At 41.6% G+C, this 25,243-nt stretch overlaps 1 protein-coding gene across 1 annotated transcript in view; it reads left to right on the plus strand.

Moving 5' to 3' along the window:
- The window catches only part of LOC144505354 (receptor expression-enhancing protein 2-like), an 86,374-nt gene that overhangs the window by 19,795 nt on the left and 41,336 nt on the right, over window positions 1-25,243 (plus strand). The window contains exons 2-3 of the mRNA XM_078231475.1: window positions 2,482-2,546; window positions 5,449-5,521. Of these exons, the coding sequence (XP_078087601.1) occupies window positions 2,482-2,546; window positions 5,449-5,521 (138 nt within the window). The remainder of the gene's footprint in view (window positions 1-2,481; window positions 2,547-5,448; window positions 5,522-25,243) is intronic.

Here is a 25,243-nt window from a genome sequence, read left to right on the forward strand (position 1 = left end):
CATTGCGAATAGCATCGATTATGATACATACAAGGTATATGTAATTGTATTATTCTTTTCCACGGACTATCTGCAATACTCCCACGGACCACCAGTGGTCTGTGGACCACAGGTTGGAAACCACTGCTCCAACCATTTAATTCAGCTTTGAGAACAGTGATCTGCCACCATATTCCTCTCAAATGGAACAAGGCTGTAACATTGAAATTACTATTTAAGAACCAAGCCAAATCTGACAGCACATTAAATTATTAGAAGAATGATCGATTTGACAGTCTTCATTCTGAATATGGCCGAATATCATTTCTAGTTGCTAATGTGAGTCATTACTTTACTTTCAGTACTTTTACTCACATTGGTGACCAGAAAATTAATATCAGTAGACTTGTGTCAAGATGGTGTCACAAGAAAATGGAACTTCACTCTTCAATGATATCTATGAACTATATAGACAAGTGTGACCAGATACAATTCCCTTGAGGCCTGTTCGCTTTCTGCTGCACACATTTCTTCCAACAAGGCAGGTGACTTGTTCTGTCTTTGTATTTGCCAGTTCAATGCATCCGTTGTCACCTCCCTCTAATAGTCGAAGCAGGCCAGGAACTTTTGAACTCAGTATGCTCTGATGATGAACTTATATCCCCTTATAGTTTAACTGTTTTATTATCAGTGGCAGGAGGCATCTCGCTTTAATGAACAGTTGATCATTCCCACCAGTGCCTCCATTTCAAATTCTCACTCTCGTATTCAATACAAACCCCTTCATGGAATCACCCCACCTTATCTCTGCAACCTCTTCCAACCATACACTCCTCCATCCATCAAATCTGGCCTCTGTTTCACCTTCCACAGATGCTGCCAGACCTGCTGAGTTATTCCAACATTTTTTGTTTTTGATTCAGATTTCCATCATCCGCAGCATTTTGCTTTGATTGCAGTTTATCCTATTTTAACCCAAGGCAATGCTGAGCGTTAATGCAAGAGAAGCTAATAACTGTACCTGACACAACTAGGCGTTTCACCTTGTGGCTCCTGCTGCTTCAAGCCCTTCCCTCCATCATTAAAGAGAGATCTTTCCTAAGAGTTATTCATGAAAGCCAAACATAAATCAAGTTAATGTTCTGTGATTAAGAACATCTAAAACATTTATTCAGTAGGGTTAGGATCATACCCAATTTAACTTTATAGTTTTTATAAATTAAGCCGGTTACATGTTGGTCAGAAGCAGCTAAGAAGATACAGGTAGACACTGCAGGAGTCTCCTCGGTGAATCTCACTCGCTAACTAGTATTCAGTTCTGAATACTGATGATGAAAGTGATGGCTCATCTGTGGAATGGTTCAGCTGTACATGGTGGCGCAAAGAAGGTTGAAAGAGGAATAGTAATAGGAGATTCAATAGTTAGGGGAAGAGACAGGCATTTCTGCAGCCTTAGATGTGGGACAGGGATGTCACTGAACGCTTGCACCTGAATGGGGCAGTGTGAGAAGCTAGCAGTCATGCTCCACATGGCAGCAAAATCATAGGTAGAAAGAGGGATATGGTCCTGCAGTCAGAATTAAGGGAGCTGGGTGTGCAATGAGCAAGCAGGACTGCGAAGTATTATTTTCTGTATTATTCTCTGTATTATTCTCGGTGCCACGCACAAGTGAATGTAGAAATAGGAGGATAAAGCAGATGAATGTGTGACTGGAAAGCTGGTGCAAGAGGGAGGACTTTAGATATCTGAGGCATTGGGACCAGCCATGGGGGATAGGATCTGAACAGGCTGGATGGGATGTACCTCGCCAGTTTCCTTGCAGGGTGACGTGCAAATGTTGTTGGGGAGCGTTTAAGCTAACTTGGCAGAGGTGTGGTATAAGATAATACTCGAAAGCAAAGATGCACAGAATAGTGGGAGAGACAGATAGCCCTAGAGTAGGACATAGTAAAGGTATTAAATAAGTTCAGAGCAAGGGGGAAAGTAATTAAATCTTAATTAGGGTTACTGTGCATGTAAGTGAGTGCTTGGAATGTGGTAAATAGGATTGTAGGTACAGATCGCCAGGTAGAAATATGATGTTGCAGCTATAATGGAGATCTGGCTCAAAGAAGGGCAGGACTAGGTATTAAATATTGCTGGATATGAGGGTTCAAGAAAGATAGGGAAGAAGGAAGAATGGTAGTATTGATGAAGGAGAACTACTCTTGCAGTACTGAAGAAAGAGATGTCCCATTGGGGTCAAGGACAGAATCTAGGGTTAAGTAACAAAAAGCTATTTTGTTACTTAACTCAGTGTAGTCTAGAGACCACGAACTAGTGGGAAAGATGTAGAGGAACAATTTTGCAAGGAAATTACAGAGAGGTGCAAGAATTATAGAGTAGCTGTAATGGAGAACTTTATCTGAATATAGACAGGGATAGTAGCAGTGTAAAGGGCGTAGAGAGGCAAGAATTCCCAGAATATATTAATGAGAATTTTCAACGCTGTATGTTTCCAGTCCATGAAAAAGGAGTCACTGATGGACCTGGTTCTTGGGAATGAAGTACATCAAGTGGATCAGATGTAAGTGGGAGAACATTAAGAGGACAGTGATCATGATATCATAAAGATTAGGTTGGTTTTGGAAAAGGACAAGCAACAATCCAGATTAAGAATAATTAACTGGGGGGAAACCAACTTCATTGGGGTAAGAATGGATCTGGCTCAAAAAAATGGAACTCAAAGTGCAGCAGGCAACACTGGAGCTGAATAATGATCTGTCTTGAAAGAAGAGAGTTTTGGTACAATCAAGGTGTATCCCCTCAAAAGGGAAAGGTAGAGAAACAAATCCAAAACTCTCTGGATGACAAAAGATTTAGAGTTTAAGAAGAAGAAGAAAGGATGTTAATGACAGAAGCCAAGTGGATAATGTATCTGAGAAGCAGGCCAAATACAGAAGGTTCAGAGGGCAACTGAAAAAGCAGGTAAAAGAAGCAAAAAGAGACTGGCAGCTAACATTAAGAGCATCATAAAGTATTCTATAGGCATGTAATTAGCAAAAGAACTAATAAGGGACCAAATAGGGGATTTATGCATGGCTGTGGTATTAAATGAAAACTTTGACTGGGATGTTCCAGCAGTACCTGCCGCTGGGATCTTCCAGTCCCACTGAAAGTCACTGGACTTTTGGCTCGGGTCTCTTCACGGTGGGGCCAGAAAATCTCGTCCTTTGCAATTGTTTCTCCCAGGGAAGAAGACGCCGTGCAGGTCATGGTGAAAGAGGAGGTAGTTCCTCTCTGAAGGGTTTAAAATTGATAACTGGAGGCATTGAATAGGCTTTCTGCACTTTAAGTTGAAAAGGAACCTGGGCAAGATGAGATACATCCAAGGATACTGAGGGAAGTGAGAGTGGAAATTGCGGAGACACTGGCCATAATTTTTAGTCTTCCTCAGACCAGAGATGGTGCCAGAAGCCTGGAAAATTGAAAATGTGACACTCTTGTTCAAAAAAGGATGTAAGGATTAGCCCAGCAATTACAGGCCAGTCAAGCTTCTCAAAATGATATTTTGGAACAAAATTAATAGTCATTTGGGCAAATGTGGGTTAATGAAGAAAAAGCAACATGGATTTTTTAAGGGCAAATCGTGTAATTTAACTTGCTTAAGGTTTTTCATGAGGTAACTGAGAGTTGATCAGGATAATCAGGCGGCACGGTAGCACAGTGGTTAGCACTGCTGCTTCACAGCTCCAGGGACCTGGGTTTGATTCCCAGCTTGGGTCACTGTCTTTGTGGAGTTTGCACATTCTCCTCGTGTCTGCGTGGGTTTCCTCCGGGTGCTCCGGTTTCCTCCCACAGTCCAAAGATGTGCGGGTTAGGTTGATTGGCCATGCTAAAATTGCCCTTAGTGTCCTGAGATGCGTAGGTTAGAGGGATTAGTGGGTAAATATGTAGGGATATGGGGGTAGGGCCTGGGTGGGATTGTGGTCGGTGCAGACTCGATGGGCCGAATGGCCTCTTTCTGTGCTGTCGGGTTTCTATGACTCAATGATTCTATGATTCTATGATAATACTGTTGGGTGCGGTGTTTGTGAACTTCCAAAAAGCACTTGATAAGGTACTGCACAACAGAACTTGTGAGAAAATTTAGAGTTCATGGAATAAAAGGGACAGTAGCAACATGAAGAAAAAATTGGCTGAGTGACAGCAAACAGAGAATAGTGGTTAATGGATGGTTTCTGACAGATGGAGGTTTATAATGGAGTTCCCTAAGGGTCATTATTTTCCCTGCCCTTCCTGAGATATTTAACAATCTATACCTTGGTATACAGGCCACAATTTCAAAATTTACAAATGATACAAAGCTTGAAAGCATTGTGAACTGTGAGGAGAATAATGTAGAACTTCAAAAAGGACATAGGTTGATGAAATGGTCAGATAGGTGGCAGATGACATTTAATACAGGGAAATGTGAAATGCTAAACTTTGGCAGAAAGAAGGCAGTGTGACGATATAAAATAAAAGATACAATTCCAAAGGAGGTGTAGGGGCAGAGGGCCCTTGGTGTATCTGTGCATAAATCATTGAAGATGGCAGGACAGGTTAAGAGAGTGGTCAATAAAGCACATGGCGTCCTAGACTGTCAGCCATAGAGTACAAAAAGCAAGAAAGTTATGATAAGCTGTATAAAACACTGGTTCGGCCTTTTCTGCAGTATTGCCTCCAGCTCTGAGTGCCACACTTCATGAAAGATGTAAAGATATTCGAGAGAGTGTAGAAATGATTCACAAGAACGGTTCCAAGGTGAGGAACTTAGCTTAAGTAGTTAGATTGTTTTCCTGGACAAGGAAAGGTAGAGAAGAGCTTTGATGGAGGTTTTCAAAATGATGAAGGGCCTGAACAGAGTGGATAGGGAGAAGTTGTTCCCATTGGTGGAAGGATCGTGAACCAGAAGGCACAGATTTAAGGCAAAGGAAACAACGGTGTCATGAGGAAAAGCAATTTCATGCAACAAGGAATTGGGATTTGGAATTCACTACCTAGAAAGGTAGAGGCAGCTTCAATTAGGATATTCAAGAGGAAATTAGGTTATTATCTGAAAAGGAAGAACATGCTACGCAGTGAAGGTGGGGGAATAGCACAAGGTGAATTGCTGCTGCAGTGAGCTGGCACAGAGATGATGGGCCAAATGATCTGTGCAGTATCCATTCTGTAATTCCTGTGGAACTGAAATTCTAATTAATTCAGGATTGCTTCCCATGCGCCTGCTCTTGAATCACAGGTAAAGGATGTGTATTCAAACTCAGTTGTCCTATAGCTCCTTCTCATTAGCAACACCGCATCTTTACTTTGCCTCATCATTCACAAAGCAGTTGTTAAATTGTGCTCACTGACTTACTGATTTGACCTTTCTTGCTATTAACTTCACTATTTGATGAACCTTCCCCTCCTTTTATTCACTAATCATATTGTTTGTGTCCCCACAGGCTAATATTTGGCACTCTGTACCCAGCATACTCCTCCTACAAGGCAGTGAAAACAAAGAATGTTAAGGAATATGTAAGTAATTTTAAATTTTAAGAGTACCATTGTTAGGAAATAGAGTTTTAATTAAGTTGTATTTCTGGGTGTTAGGAATAAGATACGGCTTTAAGTTTAATTTATGTTTTATTTGTGGATTAAAAAGGTGAGGCCTGGGTCCAGCTTTGTTTTAGAGTGGACCTGTTTGTTTACCTGCATTTTTAATGAGGTGTTACAATTCTAGAAAGATTTGAGTTGATTTGATTTATTATTGTCACATGAATTAGTACACAGTGAAAAGTATTGTTTCTTGCGTGCTATACAGACAAAGCATATGGTACACAGACAAGGAAAGGAGAGAGTGCAGAATATATGCAGGAATTTTACCATGCGCCCACCCAGGAATCGGGGAGGATGAGACTCGCCGAATGGAATTCTCTGTTGCCCTCAGGAGGGATTTTACGAGCCTTGCCCGAGCGAGGTCGTAAAATCCCTGCAAAGTGTTACAGTCATAGCTAGGGTGTAGAAAAAGATCAACTTAGTACAAAGTAGGTCCATTCAAAAGTCTGATGGCATCAGGGAAAAAGCTGTTCTTGAGTCGGTTGGTACGTGACCTCAGACTTTTGTATCCTTTTCCCGATGGAGGAAGATGGAAGAGAGTATGTCCGGGGTGCATGGGGCCTTGATTATGCTGGCTGCTTTTCTGAGGCAGCAGGAAGTGTAAACGGAGTCAAAGGAAGGGAGGCTGGTTTGCGTGATAGACTGGGCTTCGTTTCAGACGCTTTGTAGTTTCTTGCGGTCCTGGACAGAGCTGTGATACAACTCAAAGGCTGCTTTCTATAGTGCATCTGTAAAAGTTGGTGTGAGTCGTAGTAGACATGCCAAATTTCCTTAGCCTCCTGAGAAAGTAGAGGCATTGGTGGGCTTTCTTAACTATAGTGTCGGCGTAGAGGGACCAGGACAGGTTGTTGGTGATCTGGACACCTAGAAACTTGAAGTTCTCGACCCTTTCTACTTCATCCCCGTTGTAGACAATATATCCCAATTGATGTGGCAAAAGAGGTTGCTTTAGAGGTAGTGGACGCATTGGTGAACATCTTCTGAAATTCTATCGATCCAGTAATGGTTCCTGATGGGCGACATGGTGGCACAGTGGTTAGCACTTCTGCCTCACAGCGCCAAGGGCCCGGGTTCAATTCCCGGCTTGGGTCACTGTCTGTGTGGAGGCTGCACATTCTCCCCGTGTCTGCGTGGGTTTCCTCCCACAGTCTAAGAGACGTGTTGGTTAGGTGCATTGGCCATGCTAAGTTCTCCCTCAATGCAACCAAACAGGCGTGGGAGTGTGGCGACTAGGGGATTTTCACAGTAACTTCATTGCAGTGTTAATGTGAGCCTACTTGTCACAATAATAAATAAACTTTAAAAAGATTGGAACGTGGCAAATGTCACCCCACTATTTAAGAAGGGAGGGAGAGAGAAAACAGAGAACTACAGACCTGTTAGCCTTACACCTGTGGTAGAGAAAGTGCTGGAATCTATTATAAAGGACATAATAAATGGACATTTGGATAATCATGATCGGGTTGGGCATAGTCAGCATGGATTTACAAATGGAAATCATGTTCCGTGAGCTTATTGGAGGTTTTTGAGGATGTTCCTAAGAAAATTGATAAAGGAGAGTTGATGAACGTAGTACTTTTGGATTTTCAGAAGGGTTTTGCCGAAGTCCCCCACAGGAGATTAGCAAAATAAAAGCACATGGGATAGGAGGCAACATACGGCCATGGGCTGAGGTTTGGTGAACAGGCAGAAAACAGAGAGTAGGAATAAATGGGTCATTCTCACTTTGGTAGGCTGTGGCTAGTGGGGTAGTGCAAGGATCTGTCGTTGCCCCCCAACTGTTCAAAATATAAATCAATGATTTGGATGTGGGGACCAAATGTAATATTTTCAAGTTCACGGATGACACAAAGCTAAGTGGAAACGTGTATTGTAAGGAAGATGTAGGCGGAATTTTCTGGCTGTTTACACCCTGCCATTGCAAGTGAGGATGGAGAATTTGACACTCAGCCAAATCTCCGTTCACTGCAGTGAGACCAGAGAATCCCACTGGCATGAATGGATGGAAAAATCTGGCCATAAAGTGGCCACAGGAGGATTTGGACAGACTGAGTGAGTGGGCAAGAACATGGCAGATGAAATATAGGGGGAATTCTCCTGTCCTACCCATCATGGGAATCATAGCGGGTGGGGGGCAGACCACGCAAAGGTCCATTGACCTCGGGCGAGATTCTCCATTTTTGGGGCGAGCGCGGCTGGACAATCCCACCCATAATGTGGAAAAATGTGAGGAAATCCACTTTAGGATTTAGGAAGGAATGCAATAAAGGTTCACCAGACTTATTCCAGGCATGGTGGGACTGTCTTATGAAAAGAGATTGGGCAAAGTGGGCCTGAATTCTGAAGAGTTTTGAAGCCAACATCGTGGGCCGAAGGGCCTGTTCTGTGCTGTACTGTTCGATGTTCTATGTTCTATGAATGCAAGATTATCTCATTGACACCTACAAGGAATAGACGGGGTAATTGCCGGCAATATGTTTCTCTTTGTTGGGGAGTCTAGAACCTGGGGCACAATTTCAAAATAAGGGGAAGCCACTTAGGACTGAGATAAGGAGAAATTCCTTCACACGGAGAGTTGTGAATCTTTGGAATTCTCTATCCCAGAGGGCTGTGGAAACTCAGTCAGTAGGTTTGAGGTAGGGATTGATAGATTTCTGATCAACAATAATGTAGAGGGTGATTGGGATAATGTGTGTAAAAGACATTGAAATGTCCGATCAACCATGATCATATTAAATGAAGAGCAAGCTCAATGGGCTGAATGGCCTACTCCCGTTCCTATGTTACTATGGAGAGTGACCTGCAGATATACAACGTGACCCGGGGCAGCAGCATTCAAAAGAAAGTGCCAGAACAGGAAAGGCATGGAAAGGGACTGATAACAAGTCCCAAACTAAAGAAGAAGCCAAAAGCAGAGAGTGGAACAGGAGTAAGATCCCAAGAAGACCTTCTAGTTAAAGGAAAAAGGCTTTAAACTAAATAAAGAGGGTAGAAGTGCAGGTTAATGATGAGGACAATGATGAGGCCTTTGACAAGTTATCACATGGTAGGTTGTTGCACAAGGTTAAATCTCACGGGATCCAGGGTGAGGTATCTAAATGGATACAAAATAGGCTTCTTGACAGAAGCCAGAGGGTGGTTGTAGAGGGCCGTTTTTCAAACTGGAGGCCTGTGACCAGCGGTATGCCTCAGGGATCAGTGCTGGGTCCACTGTTATTTGTCATTTATATTAATGATTTGGATGAGAATATAGGAGACATGGTTAGTAAGTTTGTAGATGACACCAAGATTGGTGGCATAGTGGACAGTGAAGAAAGTTATCTCCGATTGCAACAGGATCTTGATCAATTGGGCCAGTGGGCAGACGAATGGCAGATGGAGTTTAATTTAGATAAATGTGAGGTGATGCATTTTGGTAGATTGAACCAAGGCAGGACTTACTCAGTTAATGGTAGGGCATTGGGGAGAGTTACAGAACAAAGGGAACTAGGGGTACATGTTCATGGCTCCTTGAATGTGGAGTCACAGGTGGACAGAGTGGTGAAGAAGGCATTCAGCATGCTTGGTTTCATTGGTCAGAACATTGAATACAGGAGTTGGGACATCTTGTTGAAGTTGTACAAGACATTAGTAAGGCCACACTTGGAATACTGTGTACAGTTCTGGTCACCCTATTATAGAAAGGATATTATTAAACTAGAAAGAGTACAGAAAAGATTTACTAGGATGCTACCGGAACTTGATGGTTTGAGTTATAAGGAGAGGCTGGATAGACTGGGACTTTTTTCTCTGGAGCGTAGAAGGCTGAGGGGTAATCTTATAGAGGTCTATAAAATAATGAGGAGCATAGATCAGCTAGATAGTCAATATCTTTTCCCAAAGATAGGGGAGTCTAAAACTAGAGGGCATAGGATTAAGGTGAGAGGGGTGAGATACAAAAGAGGGGCAATTTTTTCACACAGAGGTTGGTGAGTGCCTGGAACAAGCTGCCAGAGGTAGTAGTAGAGGTGGGTATAATTTTGTCTTTTAAAAAGCATTTAGACAGTTACATGGGTAAGATGGGTATAGTGGGTTATGGGCCAAATGCGGGCAATTGGGACTAGCTTAGGGGTTTTAAAAAAAAGGGCAGCATGGACAAGTTGGGCCGAAGGGCCTGTTTCATGCTGCAAACCTCTGTGATTCTATGACTGTATGACTTTCAACTATTTAAAAGAGCTGTGGGCTCAGGAGAGGTTAGTAAAGTTTCCAGACCACGTAATAAAACAGAGTGTATAGAAGGTGGCAGGAATCTAACCTCAGGCAGACCATAAAAGGTGACAAGTATGAGAAGGGAGGTGGTCAATGCAGGACTGAGGTATCGTACCTAAATGTGCGCAGTTTACGGAACAAGGTAAATTAGTTTGTTGTGCACATTGAAATTGGCCGGTACAATGTTGTGGGTATCACAGAGACGTGGCTGCAAGGGGATCAGGGCTGGGATCTAAATATCCAAGGATATCTTTCCTATCGGGAGGACAGGCAGATGGACAAAGGGGACGGGGTTGCGTTGTTAGTAAGGAATGAAGTTAAATCGATAGCAAGAAGCGATATAGGATCAGAAGGCATAGAATCTCTGTGGGTAGAGTTGAGGCATCACAAAGGTAAAAATACCCTGATGGGAATTATGTACAGGTCCCCTAGCAGTATTCAGGATGTGGGACAGAAAATAAATCAGGAAATAAAAAAGGCAATGTTACAATAATCATGGGGGACTTCAATATGCAGGTGGACTGGAAAAATCAGATAGGTAGTAGATCCCAAGAAAAGGAACTTGTAGAATGTCTAAGAGATGATTTCTTTTGGAATAGCTTGTGACAGAGCCGACTAGGGAACAGGCAATTCTGGATTTGGTGATGTATAATGAGGCAGGCTTGATTAGGGAATGGAAGGTGAAGGAACCCTTAGGGAGCAGTGACCACAATATGATAGAATTTACCCTGTAGTTTGAGAATGAGAAGCTGGAATCAGATGTAACGGTTTTACAATCAAGTAAAGGTAACTACAAAGACATAAGGGAGGAGCTGGCCAGAGTTGATTGGAAAGGGAGCCTAGCAGGGAAGACAGTGGAACAGCAATGGCAGGAGTTTCTGGGGGGCACAAATTCATCCCAAGGAGGAGGAAACATGCTCAGGGGAGGGCGAGGCATCCATGGCTGACGAGGGAAGTAAAGGACAGCATAAAAGCAAAAGAAAAAGCATACAAAGTGGCATGGATTAGTGGAAAGCCAGAGGATTGGGAAGCCTTTAAAAGTGAGCAGAGGACAACTGAAATATGAGTGTAAGATAGCTAGTAATATAAAAGAAGATAGGAAGAGTTTTTTTCAATATATAAAAGGTAAGGGAGAGGCAAAAATAGACATTGGACCACTGGAAAATGAGGCTGGAGAAGTAATAATAGGAAAGAAAGAAATGGCAGAGGAACTGAATAGTTACTTTGCATCAGTCTTCACGGTGGAAGACACCAGTGGGATGCCAGAGCTCCAGGAGAATCAGGGGGCACAGGTGAGTGCAGTGGCCATCACTAAGGAGAAGGTTGTGGGGAAACTGAAAGGTCTGAAGGTGAATAAATCACCTGGACTGGATGGATTACACCCCAGGGTTCTAAAAGAGATAGCTGAGGAAATTGTGGAGGCATTGGTGGTGATCATTCAGGAATCACTGGAGGCAGGAAGGGTCCCAGAGGACTGGAAAATAGCTCATGTAACACCACTATTTAAGAAGGGAGGGAGGCAGCAGGCGGGAAATTATAGGTTGGTTAGCCTGACTTTGGTCATTGACAAGATTTTAGAGTCCATTATTAAAGATCGCGGAGTACTTAGAAGTGCATGATAAAATAGGACTGAGTCAGTACAGCTTCGTCAAGGGGAGGTCAAATCTGACAAATCTGTTAGAGTTCTTTGAGGAGGTAACAAGGAAGTTAGATGAAGGAGGACCAGTGGACGTGATTTATTTAGATTTCCAGAAGACCTTTGACAAGATGCCACATAGGAGACTGTTAAGTAAGTTAAGAGCCCATGGTGTTAAGGGTAAGATCCTGGCATGGATAAAGGATTGGCTGACTGGCAGAAGGCAGAGAGTGGGGATAAAGGGGTCTTTTTCAGGAAGGCAGCTGGTGACTAGTGGTGTGCCTCAGGAATCGGTGCTGAGACCACAACTTTTCACAAGATACATTAACGATTTGGAAGAAGGAACTGAAAGCACTGTTGCGAAGTTTGCAGATGATACAAAGATATATAGAGGGACAGGTAGTATTGAGGAAGCAGGGGGGCTGCAGAAGACTTGGACAGGTTAGGAGAGTGGGCACAGAAGTGGCAGATGGAATACAATGTGGAAAAGTGTGAGGTTATACACTTTGGAAGGAAGAATGGAGGCATAGGCTATTTTCTAAATGGGAAAATGCTTAGGAAATCAGAAGCACAAAGGGACTTGGGAGTCTTTGTTCAAGGTTCTCTTAAGGTTAACGTGTAGGTTCAGTCGGCAGTTAGGAAGGCAAATGCAATGTTAGCATTCATGCCGAGAGGGCTAGAATACAAGAGTAGGGATGTACTTCTGAGGCTGTATAAGGCTCTGGTCAGACCCCATTTGGAGTATTGTGAGCAAATTTGGGCCCCTTATCTAAGGAAGGATGTGCTGGCCTTGGAAAGGGTCCACAGGAGGTTCACAAAAATGATCCCTGGAATGAAGAGCATATCGTATGAGGAACGGTTGAGGATTCTGAGTCTGTACTCGTTGGAGTTTAGAAGGATGAGGGGGGATCTTATTGAAACTTACAGGATACTGCGAGGCCTGGATAGAGTGGATGTGGAGAGGATGTTTCCACTAGTAGGAAAAACTAGAACCAGAGGGCACAACCTCAGGCTAAAGGGACGATCCTTTAAAACAAAGATGAGGAGGAATTTCTTCAGCCAGAGAGTGGTGAATCTGTGGAACTCTTTGCCGCAGAAGGCTGTAGAGGCCAGGTCATTAGTGTCTTTAAGACAGAGATAGATAGGTTCTTGATTAATAAGAGGATCAGGGGTTATGGGGAAAAGGCAGGAGAATGGGGATGAGAAAAATATCAGCCATGATTGAATGGCGGAGCAGACTCAATGGGCTGAGTGGCCTAATTCTGCTCCTATGTCTTATTAGTCTTATGAAAAGAACAGGAGTCTAGAAAAGGTCATGTTAAGTGAAGTCAGGAGTGAGGAGCAGAGGAAAGCCCCAAGTTTAAAGAGAAAACCTTCAGGAAGCAGACCTAAAGCAAAAGAGGCTTGCGTGAAGCAAGAAAATCCAAGGAGACAGCTGAAGGTCTGTAACTCTTCACTACAGGCCTGTGAAGCAGCAGTGTTCTGTTGGTATGGCCGAGGTCTGAGAGTATGGAAGGCAAAGTTTGAAAGATGTGGCAATCCAGGATAGAGGAACATCAGAAGGAGAGGTTAAAACCTTGGAGGTGGATCAATGGTGAGGGCATCTGAGAGAAAGTGTCATTTGGGAGAAGATTTAGAGGCATGTTCTACAAGAGTGGAGGTTGGAAATCCTTGTGTGAATGACGGAGTACCAATGAGACCAGTTGGCTCACAGTGTGACCAGTTGGCTCACAGTGTGACAAGTATCTGGGGGGAGTTAATGAGAAATAAACAGAAGTTGCTTTGGGTGGCATCTGTCACTTGTTTCAGGTTGTGGTGTGTCTGACCACATTTTGCTTATTGGTTTACATGGACTGCGTACTGACTGTGAACATTAGAGTATAAGATAGATTTTGTAACTTGTATTATCCTTGCAGTCCCTAAAGGTGCTGTTGTGGATGAAGGAATAATACATTACATTTCATCTTTTCTTGTCTAATAAATGTTTTATTATTTTGTTAAAAGCTCATCAGCTGACTCCTGTGAGTCTGTTCAGTAGCAGGCCTCCATGTTTCTATACAAAAAATAAATGTTAGAATTTATTAAGCCAGGTTCCATCCTGAGATGTGACTTGTCTGGTAGTAATATCAGCAAGAAGAACAATCAGTCCCTGCAATCAGTCCCTACACTCAGAATCCTATTGCCTAGACATAGTTGGACATGGAGACTAAGAAGTGGGAAAAGTAGATTGTAAGGTCACGTCCTTCAAATATATCAGATGCATTTTCACAACTACTTCTAAAAGAGTTAACGAATCACAGGTTCAAAAACTTCCAAGGCAATTTGAGATTTCTTTCCAACTCCTAAGAATGACTAAATAAAGTTTCAGAACACAAATTTGATATGCAATCCACAGTATTTAGCTTGTATTTTCCGAAAGAAATTCCATTGTTCCAACGAGACTGAAAGCATGCTATTTAGAGTTTAATTATCCATTGCATCTTCAGTCAGTTCATATCCAAGTCGTGATAATTATGAATGAGGTTTATTTTTCGGCCATCTCAGTTCATCAACCCAGAATGACACTCGAGTCTCCTTGTTGCAGCATCCAATTGCTGCTTAAATTATTCCGAGATTTGGGTGGGATTTTATGGCCTCTCTCGTCCTGAAACCGTAAAATCCTACCCGAGGTCAATGGACCTTTCCATGCTCCGTCCCTCGTCCACTCTGATTCCCGTAGTGGGCCGGACAGTAAAATTCCGACCTTTGTTTCCATTACTCTGCCTGTAATTCTCAATTTCAGAATGGAAAGATTTGACTAGTGCATTGCAACATGACTGCTGAAACTCTAATAAGCTCAGAGCATTTCAAAAGGGCTCCCAAAATGGAGAGATTTCTTCTTTACGATGGACGCTGAGATCTTCATGATTAAGGTGTGTGGTTGGTAAAACCTTACCTAAAAGGAGGTCTCAGAAACCAGGACCCCTCTCAGCGGAATTAGGATTATAATCACAGCAAGCATGGACCAACTAAGCAATGCCCACAGTATGTGTATCCAGAGATCAGATCAGTTTGAAGAAGTTCTTTAATATCATTCTTAAATTTGTCTTTTGCTGCTTTAAACCGGTAGCCCCTTGTTCTTTTCTTGTCGTTTAGAGTGATTTTTCAGGTTTATTTGTCCACTCTGTTTATAACTTTTTTATCTTTGTAAGTTTATCTCTCAAACCTCTCCATCAAGCTGAAGAGCCAGAGTTTATCCAATCTTAACTCTCAATCGAGACTCCTCAGACTTCATCACTAAAGAATCCATCAACACAACAGAAAACTGCTTTCGTGAAGAAAATTGGAGTCAGTCCATCTTGCCTGAACTTTCTCTATAGATCACAATCATTCACATCTCAAATGCTTCACCATGCAAGATATCTGATTGTGGATACACATGTGAGCATTGCTTAGCTGGTTTTACCAATCACACACCTTACATCATAAAGATCTCATCACCATCCTAAAGAAGAATTCTTTCCATTTCAGGAGCCTTTTTGAAATCCTCTGGGCTTAAATATATCAGAATTTCAGCAGTCATTTTGCAATGCACTGGTCAAATTTTTCCATTCTGAAAATGAGAACTGTTATTGGAAGATTAGTTCAGTTCAGGAGGATAAGTTGAGATGTTTTAGGAGCTTCCTGTTAAAGCATGTTTCAGTGCACCATGACATTGGGCCTTAGCTTACTTAATCGCTATGCTGCACCCTATCCAATTCCTCTCTCTGTCCTACCTTAACCTTCTCAAACTGATTGCTTGTCTTCTCACTTGTGCATCTTTGCTCAATCTCTTCCCACCCTCTGCTTTGCCTTTGCCCAACTCTGCTTTATTCTGAGTGAAGTGGCAGTGTCTCATCGCAACTCCTCCCTCTACTCTGCCAATTCCATGTACCTCAATCTAAGATTTTTATTTCTCGCAAAAACCCCAACTCAAATAAATGTGCTCAGTCACTTTCTTTCCAAGTATTCAGTCAATTGTGAGGCTGGCACTCTTTTGATGTAACGAATAAAGAGTATGTGATTGAGATTGCAAAGCAATAATATTAATTAAGGAATTTGAATGGTATACTGAACTGAGATTGAGAATCTGTGGGGCATTCTTTGAATTTATCAGGTCATGTATACACTGCTTGTTTCATTGTCTGTTTATACTTCACCCTGAGCTGTTTTCTTGTTCAGGGTTAATTAAACAGGGGAAAGGTTACTAGAGACAGGTTGTCTATGAGGGCTAGGAGATGAAATGATAAAGGTTGATGCATTTGTAATGAGAAGTTATGGTGAATTTGAGTTACAAGTAAATAGGTTAGACCGGAAAACCCTGCCTGAGGTCAATGGACTTGTGCATGGTCTGGCCCCCGCCCGCTACGATTCCCGCGGCGGACAGGATGGGAAAATTCCGCCTAAGGAGTAAACTTGATTTTTCAGCTGTTGAATTCAAAAGAGAGTTCAGAGGATCCATGAGTCAACAGGGGAAGTTATATTACATTTTATTGACCCAAAAGCAGAGACAAAATAGAAAACATGAAATCTTTGTTATATTTGGAGAAGTTAAGTTCATAGAGGTGTTTCAGGACCATGGACCCCGAGACAAAAGCAGAAAAAGATATTAAAAGATATGTTAAACTGAGTTGGGGTGGCTGTAGCAGAAAGCCCTGAAGACCAGCTCCTTTGTGTGTGAGCTGTTGAATTGTGGTGAAAGTTTTGAATTGGAGACAAGGAGATTTACCAGGATGCTGCCTGGTTTGGAGGGTAGGTCTTATGAGGAAAGGTTGAGGGAACTTGGGCTTTTCTCTTTGGAGCGGAGGAGGTTGAGAGGAGACTTGATAGAGGTTTATAAGATGATGAGGGGGATAGATAGAGTGAACGTTCAAAGACTATTTCCTCGGGTGAATGGAGCGGTAACTAGGGGGCATAACTATAGGGTTCATGGTGGGAGATATAGGAAGGATGTCCGAGGTAGGTTTTTTACTCAGAGAGTGGTTCGGGTGTGGAATGGACTGCCTACAGGGATAGTGGAGTCAGAAACTTTAGGAACATTTAAGAAGCTATTGGATAGGCACATGGAGTACTTCGGGATGATAGGGAGGAAATAGCTTGATCTGGGTTTCAGATAAAGCTCGGCACAACATCGTGGGCCGAAGGGCCTGTTCTGTGCTGTACTGTTCTATGTTCTATGTTCTATGGAGACATTGTGAACCCTGGAAAGTCAGTGTTTAAGAAAACAATTTGTTTCTGATTTTTTTTTTGAATTCCACATCCGAATGGAAGTGTTTGAGAAATCATGAGGTGTACCCTTATTAAAGTGACAACAATTCTGCGACTTGGGTAATATTCCTGGATTTGCATGGTTAAAAATCTATAAGGGGGTTGCTGCCAGGAAGGTAGCTTACTTGTGTACTTTTGACCAAGCAGGATTTTTGGAGGTGTTGTTCTGTAAGACCGTTTTTATGATGTAATTTTAATTTTGTGTGCTTAAGCATTTTTTTCTTTTAAATAAATCTTTTAATTTTTAAAATTCTAAAGGTATTACTGGAGCTCTATGCTTTTGGGGTCAGTGGCTCTTCCTTCTTATTTTCACAATTTAAAAAAATGTATGGTCAATGAGACAAACCTCGCTCTGGCTCAGCAATGACATCTACTGTGGTCGTAATGAGGCATTCAGTGAGGAAATAGGCCCTAATCCTACCTCAGCTAGAATGGGAATCAAATCCATGCTGTAGACATTATCCTGAAGCACATGCCAGCCATCCAGCCAGCTGAGCTAAACAACCCTCTATTCTTTAAATTTACAAATATTGTCACTTATTGCAGTGTCTCAAAATTTAGTTTCTTCAAACATAACAGAATATCCACCTATGTTCACACATGACTGCAGAATGTTCAGCTCCATTCAAACTCCTCAGACACTGAAGCAAATCATGTCTAAATGTAGTAAGACTTGGACAATACCTAGGCTTGGGCTGACAAGTGGCAAGTAACATTCATGCCACACAAGTGCCAGGCAATGACCATCTCTAGCAAGAGAGGATCTAACCAATGCCCTTCGACATTCAATGGCATTACCATCGTGGAATCCTGCTGGGGCTTACTATTGACCAGAAAAAGAACTGGACTAGCCATATAAATGCTGTGGCCACAAGAGCAGGTCAAAGGCTAGGAATCCTGCAGCGAGTAACTCATATCCTGACTGCCCAAAGCCTGTCTGCCACCTACAAGGCACAAGTCAGGAATGTAATGGAATACTCTCCACTTGCCTGGATGAGTGCAGCTCCAACAACACTGGAGAAGCTGAGCACATGATGTGGAGATGCCGGCGTTGGACTGGGGTGAACACAGTAAGAAGTCTCACAACACCAGGTTACTATTTCATGTAAGCTCAACACATCCAGGACAAAGCAGCCAGCTTGATTGCTACCCCATCCATAAACATTCACTCCCAAACAGTGACAGCAGTATGTACTATCTACAAGATGCACTGGAGGAACTCACCAAGGTTTCTTAGGCAGCAACTTCCAAACACATGACCACTACCATCTGGAAGGATAAGGTCAGTGGATACCTAAGACCGCCACTATCTGGAGGTTGCCCTCCAAGTCATGACCATCCTGCCTTGGAAATATATCGCCATTCCTTCATTGTCACTGGATCACAATCCTGGAAATCCCTCCCGAACAGCACTGTGGGTGTACCTCAGGGATTGCAGCAGTTCAAGAAGGCAGCTCAACACCATCTTCTGAAGGGTATTTAGGGATGGGCAATAAATGCTGGTCTAGCCAGCGACACCCATATCCCGTGGAAAAAAAAATCCAAGTGACCATTCTCCATGTACAAGCCTTGTCCACCGTGCCCTCTCTTGTCTGGAATGCACAGGACTGCGTTATTTCTCGATTTTGGAATTTTCTGGATTGTAGAATGATGTTGGAATGCCTAGCCATAAGTGTGTGAACCGGAAAACTCTATAGAAATAAATATTTACCCGAAATGTAAAACAGTAATAAAACATTACAAAGCAGCAATGAAAATGGTTTTACTTAGCCAAATTCTGTATCTTCCATGTTTCTGCTCCCAATGTACTGTGCTAAAATCATTCTTGGGTCTGCTCAAAAAGACTTCTAGAAAACTGGTGTTTCCGAATATAGGTTTCCCAATTGGAGACGTTACAGTGTCAGAGGTATGAACAAGCCACTTGATTTGTGTGAGAGCGAAGAATATAGCTGGGTTACAGCCAAGCCTCATCTGACAGCCACATTGATGCATTTTGTTTCAGAAGAATGATTTGATAGCAATCATTATTGAAAACCTTGGTTGTATTTTTTTCTTCCCTTACTCAGTTGTTTTGTCTATCACTGCCCTTCTGAACTCTGCTAATTTAACGTGGACAAGGGGTGAACCTGGGATGTCCTTAACTTGTATAACTCATCTCCGATGTTCCCTCTAATTATTTTTGGATCTGTTTACGTGCACAGTCCCTTTAAACTTATTTGCATGGTCATGCACGCTTGGTGATTTGAAGAGCAGCCAGTACAGAATGTTTGGGTTGCTAGGCAACCATGCAGCTTAGCGGGAACATTGCTCATCACCACATTCGAGAATGTGTTTGCCGAGTGATCATTTGGCAGCTCCCATAATAATCTTGCTAGAATTAAAAATAAAACATTCATCCATCAAGCTTCAGATTCCCCTCACACTGGGATCACTGATACTTAGATTGAGAGATCTGGTCAGGGTGCTGGTAACTGCAAAGTTTCCAATTAGGTTTCTCCTTTTGTGCAATCGGTATTACTGGAGATATAAACTCATTTTGATCCCACTGTGGTTGTTCCTAGCCGTCTTTCAACTATTCTATACTTGGATTGATGCCATCCGGTGGACCAGACTCAAGCTGCCAGATTCCAATTTGTGATTGTTGCGGGGTTTTTTCAGAGACTGAGCATTTGCCAAAACTTCAACTAATAAAAAGACTCATGAAGTCAGTATCCTGGTTAAAGATGTATCTTTATTTGACCAACAATCCCTGGGAGAGATAGCAATGGGCAGTCCAACACCTCACTGAGGAGAAGGCTCTGAGCATTCCAATACCGCTCTGTAGTTACTGTGCATCAGACAGGCCAATTATACATTTTCAAGTTCGCTTTTCCCACCTTCCCATTAGTTATGAACCAGTCATCATTAGTACAAATCAATCATTGTTAACAGTTGTCATACACCTTAGCCAGTTACTTTCTACCCTCTGACATCATGGGAATTCATTGGTCCATAGAATCAGATGCTTCTTCCGCCTGTCGCTTAGCAACCCCTGACACTTAGCTATAGAGTTCAAAGGTACTGTTCTCACAATTACTTCAATGGTCGAGTCAGACAGTTGATATTCCCATGTCTGAGAAGCACTATCTTATCTGGACAGCTTGAACAATCTTATTCATAAAGTGACTCTGGGAACCTTACTGTTAGTAACTTATGCTGATAAGAATATACACATTCTGTGGTTTCATTGTTCCAAAGAATGTGGCTCATCTCACTAAGTCTTCATTCCATCTTGCTGTTGGACAGCCTGCTTTTGGCTAAAGTGCACAGACCATTTTAAAAATACATCTGAAATACATTTTAAAATTCAAAATACATGTTTAAATCAGAAACACTTGTTCAAATCTCTTACTTGTTTTAATCTCTTACTTGGATTATATATGTGTCTTTATGCAGACAGTACCCCTGTTAGTCTGTAAGTCTGATCTGGAGTCATTTCACTTAATGCTAGTAGTTTGATTCGCGTCTTAAATCCCTGATTATTTGAAATTTCTCTGACAGTGGTACTCTCATGTTTAAAGCCCATGTGTTTGGGGAGTGTTGGTACAGCACCCTGAATGTGACCTGCAGTGTAGATTATAAATTCCCTGTTTTTAAGCACATAACCAGCTGAGTGAAGAATGTGACTGAAATGGGCCTGGAAGGAAATTTGCCTGTTATTGAAGAATTAAAATGATGCAACTGCAGGAAGCGTCCTCTCAACTATTCCATGCAATTCTAGACTTTCTATAAATGCTCAAGAAATTAACTGTACTTCACAGAGTCTTATTAAATTGTTTGTAGCTTACTGTATACTGTGAATTAACAAATGCAGTGTGCGCAATCTGTCCCTTCTAAGGATTGATTACTGTCTGCATATATGGAGTTAGGTCACAGATCAACTGTGATCTAATTGAATGGCAGAACAGGCTCAAGGAGCTAAGTGGCCTAATCCTGTTCCTGTGCCTTTGGTGTGAGCTAGTTAGTACACCAAATATTTTGTCATTTCGACTCCAGCAAACATACGGTTGAGAGATTAAATTAATCCATGAATTTAGTCCCAATGAATGGCTATTCTAATTGTATTGATTCGCTCATCATTTCTTCTGACTGGTGGAGAAACTGAAACTGTAATACATATAATAAAATATTTTCTCTTACCGTTGAAAATAGGATTAATAGAGCCATTGATCCTGGGCATCACTAAGTATTGCTGTCTAGTTGTAATCAGACAGAAACTAGATATATTGCTACTGTTCCTTGACATTTCTTTGCAATTCAGAGTAAGTCCATCACTCTGTCATAGAATGGTATTCCATACCAAAAGAATAGGCTTCACCTGGAACAATGATTGTCAGAACAAAGAGTGCTATAGGCAAAATAAAAATAAAATGAAGATGCACCATTCAATCTTCAATAGCCTGACATTACAGGATTTACCAATTAGCTGGGTGTGTAGAAGGGTTAGAAGAAATACTCTAACATATTTGAACACAGAGAGTGGAATTTTCCCATCCCGCACACCACAGAAATTGTAGCGGGGGGGGGGGGGAACTATGTAAAGGTCCTTTGACCTTGGGCAGGATTTTCCAGGTCTTGGACCAAGCGTGGCTGGAAAATCCCACCCAGAATGAATTACTACAGGTTTGTAGTGAGGCAGAGTTTATGACATAATTTAAAGTACTTGAAAGCCATGAATATAAAAAGAATCATGGAAATTGGATAAGATAGCCACCATTGCCTTTTTTATTTCTATTCCTTTTTTTAATATTCTAATATGCTTTGGACTGAGGTTTTAATAAGATAAACCCAATCGGTTGAGGTAAACATGTTTTTGTGAAAAGCAAATTGTATTAGAATTCTTTAAGAATGTAAGAAGCTGGGTGATAAAGGAGAACCAGTAGATGTGCTGTCTTTGCATTTCCAAAAGACATTCGATAGAGTGTGACATAAAAGGGTACTACATAAAATAGGAGCTAATAGTGTTGCAGGTGATATATTTGCAAGTATAGAGGATTGGCTAAACAAACAGGCAACAAAGAGTCAGGATAAATGGATCATTTTCAGGTTGGCAAACTGTAATTACTGGAGCGCCACAGGGATCAGTTCTGGGGCATCAATTATTTATGATCTGTATTAGTGACTTGGGTGCAAGGACCAACTACAATGCAGCCAAACGTTTTGATAATGCAAAGATAGGTAGGAAAGCCAGTCATGAGGAGGATACTAAGAGTTTGCAAAGGCATATGGATAGATGAAGTCAATTGGCAACAATTTGGCAGCTGGAATATACTGTGGGAAAATCGGAGGTTGTCAACTTTGACAAGAAGAATAGGGAAGTAGAATATTATTTAAATGGAGAGAGGCTGCAGAATGTTGCAGTACATGGGGGTGTCCTTGTTACACGAATTACAACAAGTTAGCATGTAAACACAGCTAGTAATTAGGAAGGCAAATGGAATGTTGGCCTTAAGTACAACAGGGATGCAACATAAAAATAGGAAAGTCTTGCTAAAACTGTACAGGGCATTAGTGAGGCTGTGCCAAAATTACTGTGTACCGTTTTGGTCTCCTTAAGGAAGGATATACGATCATTGGAACCAATTCAGAGAAGGTTCATTCAGCTGATTCCTGGCATGAAGGGCTTGTTTTATGAGGAGATGTTGAGCAAGTTGGGATTATATTCATTAGCATTTAGAAGAGTGAGGTGATCTTATGGAAACATGCAAGATCCTGAAGGGTCTTGACAGAGTGGATGCTGAGAAAATGTTGCCCCTGGTGAGAGAGACAAGAATTAGTGGACACAGTTGAAAAATAAGAGATATTGTATTTAAAGTGGAGAAGAGGGGAAATTTCTTCTCTCAAAGGGTCTGTACTCTTTGGAATTCTTTTCCACAGAGATGTTTCTACACCTCCACAGAGGTTGGGGGCCATACTTTCATCTGAGTGCAGAAGCCCATTTTGGTGCATGAATGGCCATACTTTGATTTTGTTTTCTGCAAAAATCAGATTTTCCTCCATATTCCCAACCCTATGCCATTTCCCTCTGGACTTTTTTATGGGTTGAGATGTGATGTGAAAGACATGCACCTACCTCTGCTGAGGTTGCATTCCCAAATTTAAATGAGGGATAAAAATTGGATATCCTCAACTGGTGGTGCAGGGTTTTGGAAGAGTTATTTTAAAAAATGAAAAGCCTACTGAGGAGTCAGAGATATTCTGAAAGGCAAGTGTAAACTGCTTTTACACCTGCAAATGTCACTATATTAGTCTGTATTGTAATGTCAATGTGTTTCTAATGCAGTGACTTATCATGGGATGTGATTGCAAAGGTAAGTTGACCCTTAAGTTGACCAGAATTTTGTAATTGGTACTCTTCCAATGGAGAAAGTACCATAATGCATTTTAAAAAAAATACAAATGCCCTCTGCTGCTTTGTGCTCTGATTTAATTGGACTGGCAGATCTGGCTGTTTAAAGAAAAAAATGATATATGAAGATAGAAAATATAGTCTGCATTTGCCCTCCCTCCATTGATGAACAGGCACTACGCTTTGAAATGGAAATGGATATCTGTTCTGTCAATGGAGCTGGAAGCTACTTTTAATGATGGTTGCTCCAGTATGAATGATTGGCTGGGTTTCAAATGCCTTAGTACAGCAGGTAGCCTGACTGATCCAAGAAATATTGCAATGAGCCTATAATAAAAGAAGCTGTTTTTGGTATGGTTTCTTGTTTGTTTCCAAACCTTATAGGACTTCAGGAATTACACTTTTTTCACTGGGTTTTTTGATCCAATATTCAATGATAGTACATTTGAACTCAGGGCCTTCTTGGATTGTTTTCTTGTTTTTCCAATGATTTTTAAAATAATTCCCATTGCTAATGGTTCCTAAAAGAGAACTAGACACAGTGCATACTGGGTGAATGGCTATGGAAGATGTGAGAGGTGTTGTGATCTCCGTGGGGAAACCGTAAATCAAAATAACCAATTTACTGAAAGACCCTAAATTAAGAAATTACCAACAAAATTTCACTTTGTAAATTTTGCTTAACACAAATCAGAACAAATGTAAATTAAACATAAATTATCAGGTAAATGATAAAAGAATAAATTTCACTTAAATCGTCATCGATACAGCAAACATACATTTAACACAACTACAATTATTCCCTGCAGACATGTGGCACCATGTAGCTATACAGTTCTAAAACATATAGTTCTTTATTCACGTAGGGTAAGTCAGGAGTCCTTTCCAACAACAGCTTTGACCTTTGGGTTTGATTATTATTCGTAGGCACATTTCAGTGAACCCTCTCTCCCTCTGGTCACAATAGTTCTGGTGGTATAACTTTCCAGGGGTTTTTTTTCAACCAATCAACCAATAACATCCAGCTCTTTAGTATATCAGAGCTTTTCAGACAGAATTCCAGGTATTAGACCTTTTTAGCCAGCTCACACACTGAGCTTCAAGAAGTTCTTTTCTGCCAAACAGAAAAACTAATTTTGAGAGTGAATTCTTCTGAGAAGAAGATGAATGTGTTCCTTTTTATGTTTCCATCTATTTTCACTTTGAGTCTGCATCTGTGCCTTCAACCTGTAGCTCCTCTACTTGTAGCGCTCCTTTCTGTCTGCAAGCCACACAGCTTTGTTTGTATCACTTCCAGGTCAAGGTCACATGGACCAACATTTCTTATTATTCAAGAAAATTATAATTGAGCCCTTTACAATTGATCCCTTGCGTACTCAAAAGTCATTTTCAAACATTCAGAAAGACTATGACGGATTCCACAGTCATTTTAAAGATGTTACAAATTTTCCTTACAGTGCTGCTTCCGAAAGGTCACAGGGGCTTAGAATTGGCTTGGGGGTTGAGGTTTAGAAGACCTGTAAATGATGGCAGGAGCTGTGCTACTGTGTTGGCAAGCCGTGTTGCATCTTCCAACTGGCCCACCTCTGCATCCACACAGCTCACACATTCGATCACAGATCGGAAATGTTCTCCCACCCCAACCTCTGTGTGAAAAGATGAAAATCCCTCGTAAAGTCGCAAATGGGATCATATCTGAATTCTATGAGCTGTAAACAAATGCACAGATTGAGTTTTCCTGATTCCAGACAAAAATGTAATCCTGGGTTATTGAACATATTCAAGGCGGATCTAGACAGGTTTTTGATCTACAAGTGAGTCAAGGGTTATTGGGCAGGGGGCTGGCAGGAAAGTGGAGAATAGGCCACAATCAGGTGAGCCATGACCTTATTGAAAGGTGGAGCAGGCTCGATGGGCTGAATGACCTACTCCTGCTCCTATTTCTTAGGATTTTAGGTGATTCCAAACTTTCCGTTTGCATAAACCTAGCTTTCACCATTTGCAAAACAAGACTTTGTGGAAACAACTGCTCAGATTGCTTCACTTTTATGGTCTCTCAGCATCTGTTCTAAGTCATTAGACT

Source organism: Mustelus asterias, chromosome 16 (genome assembly GCF_964213995.1).
Source record: "Mustelus asterias chromosome 16, sMusAst1.hap1.1, whole genome shotgun sequence".
Classification (NCBI taxonomy): domain Eukaryota; kingdom Metazoa; phylum Chordata; class Chondrichthyes; order Carcharhiniformes; family Triakidae; genus Mustelus; species Mustelus asterias.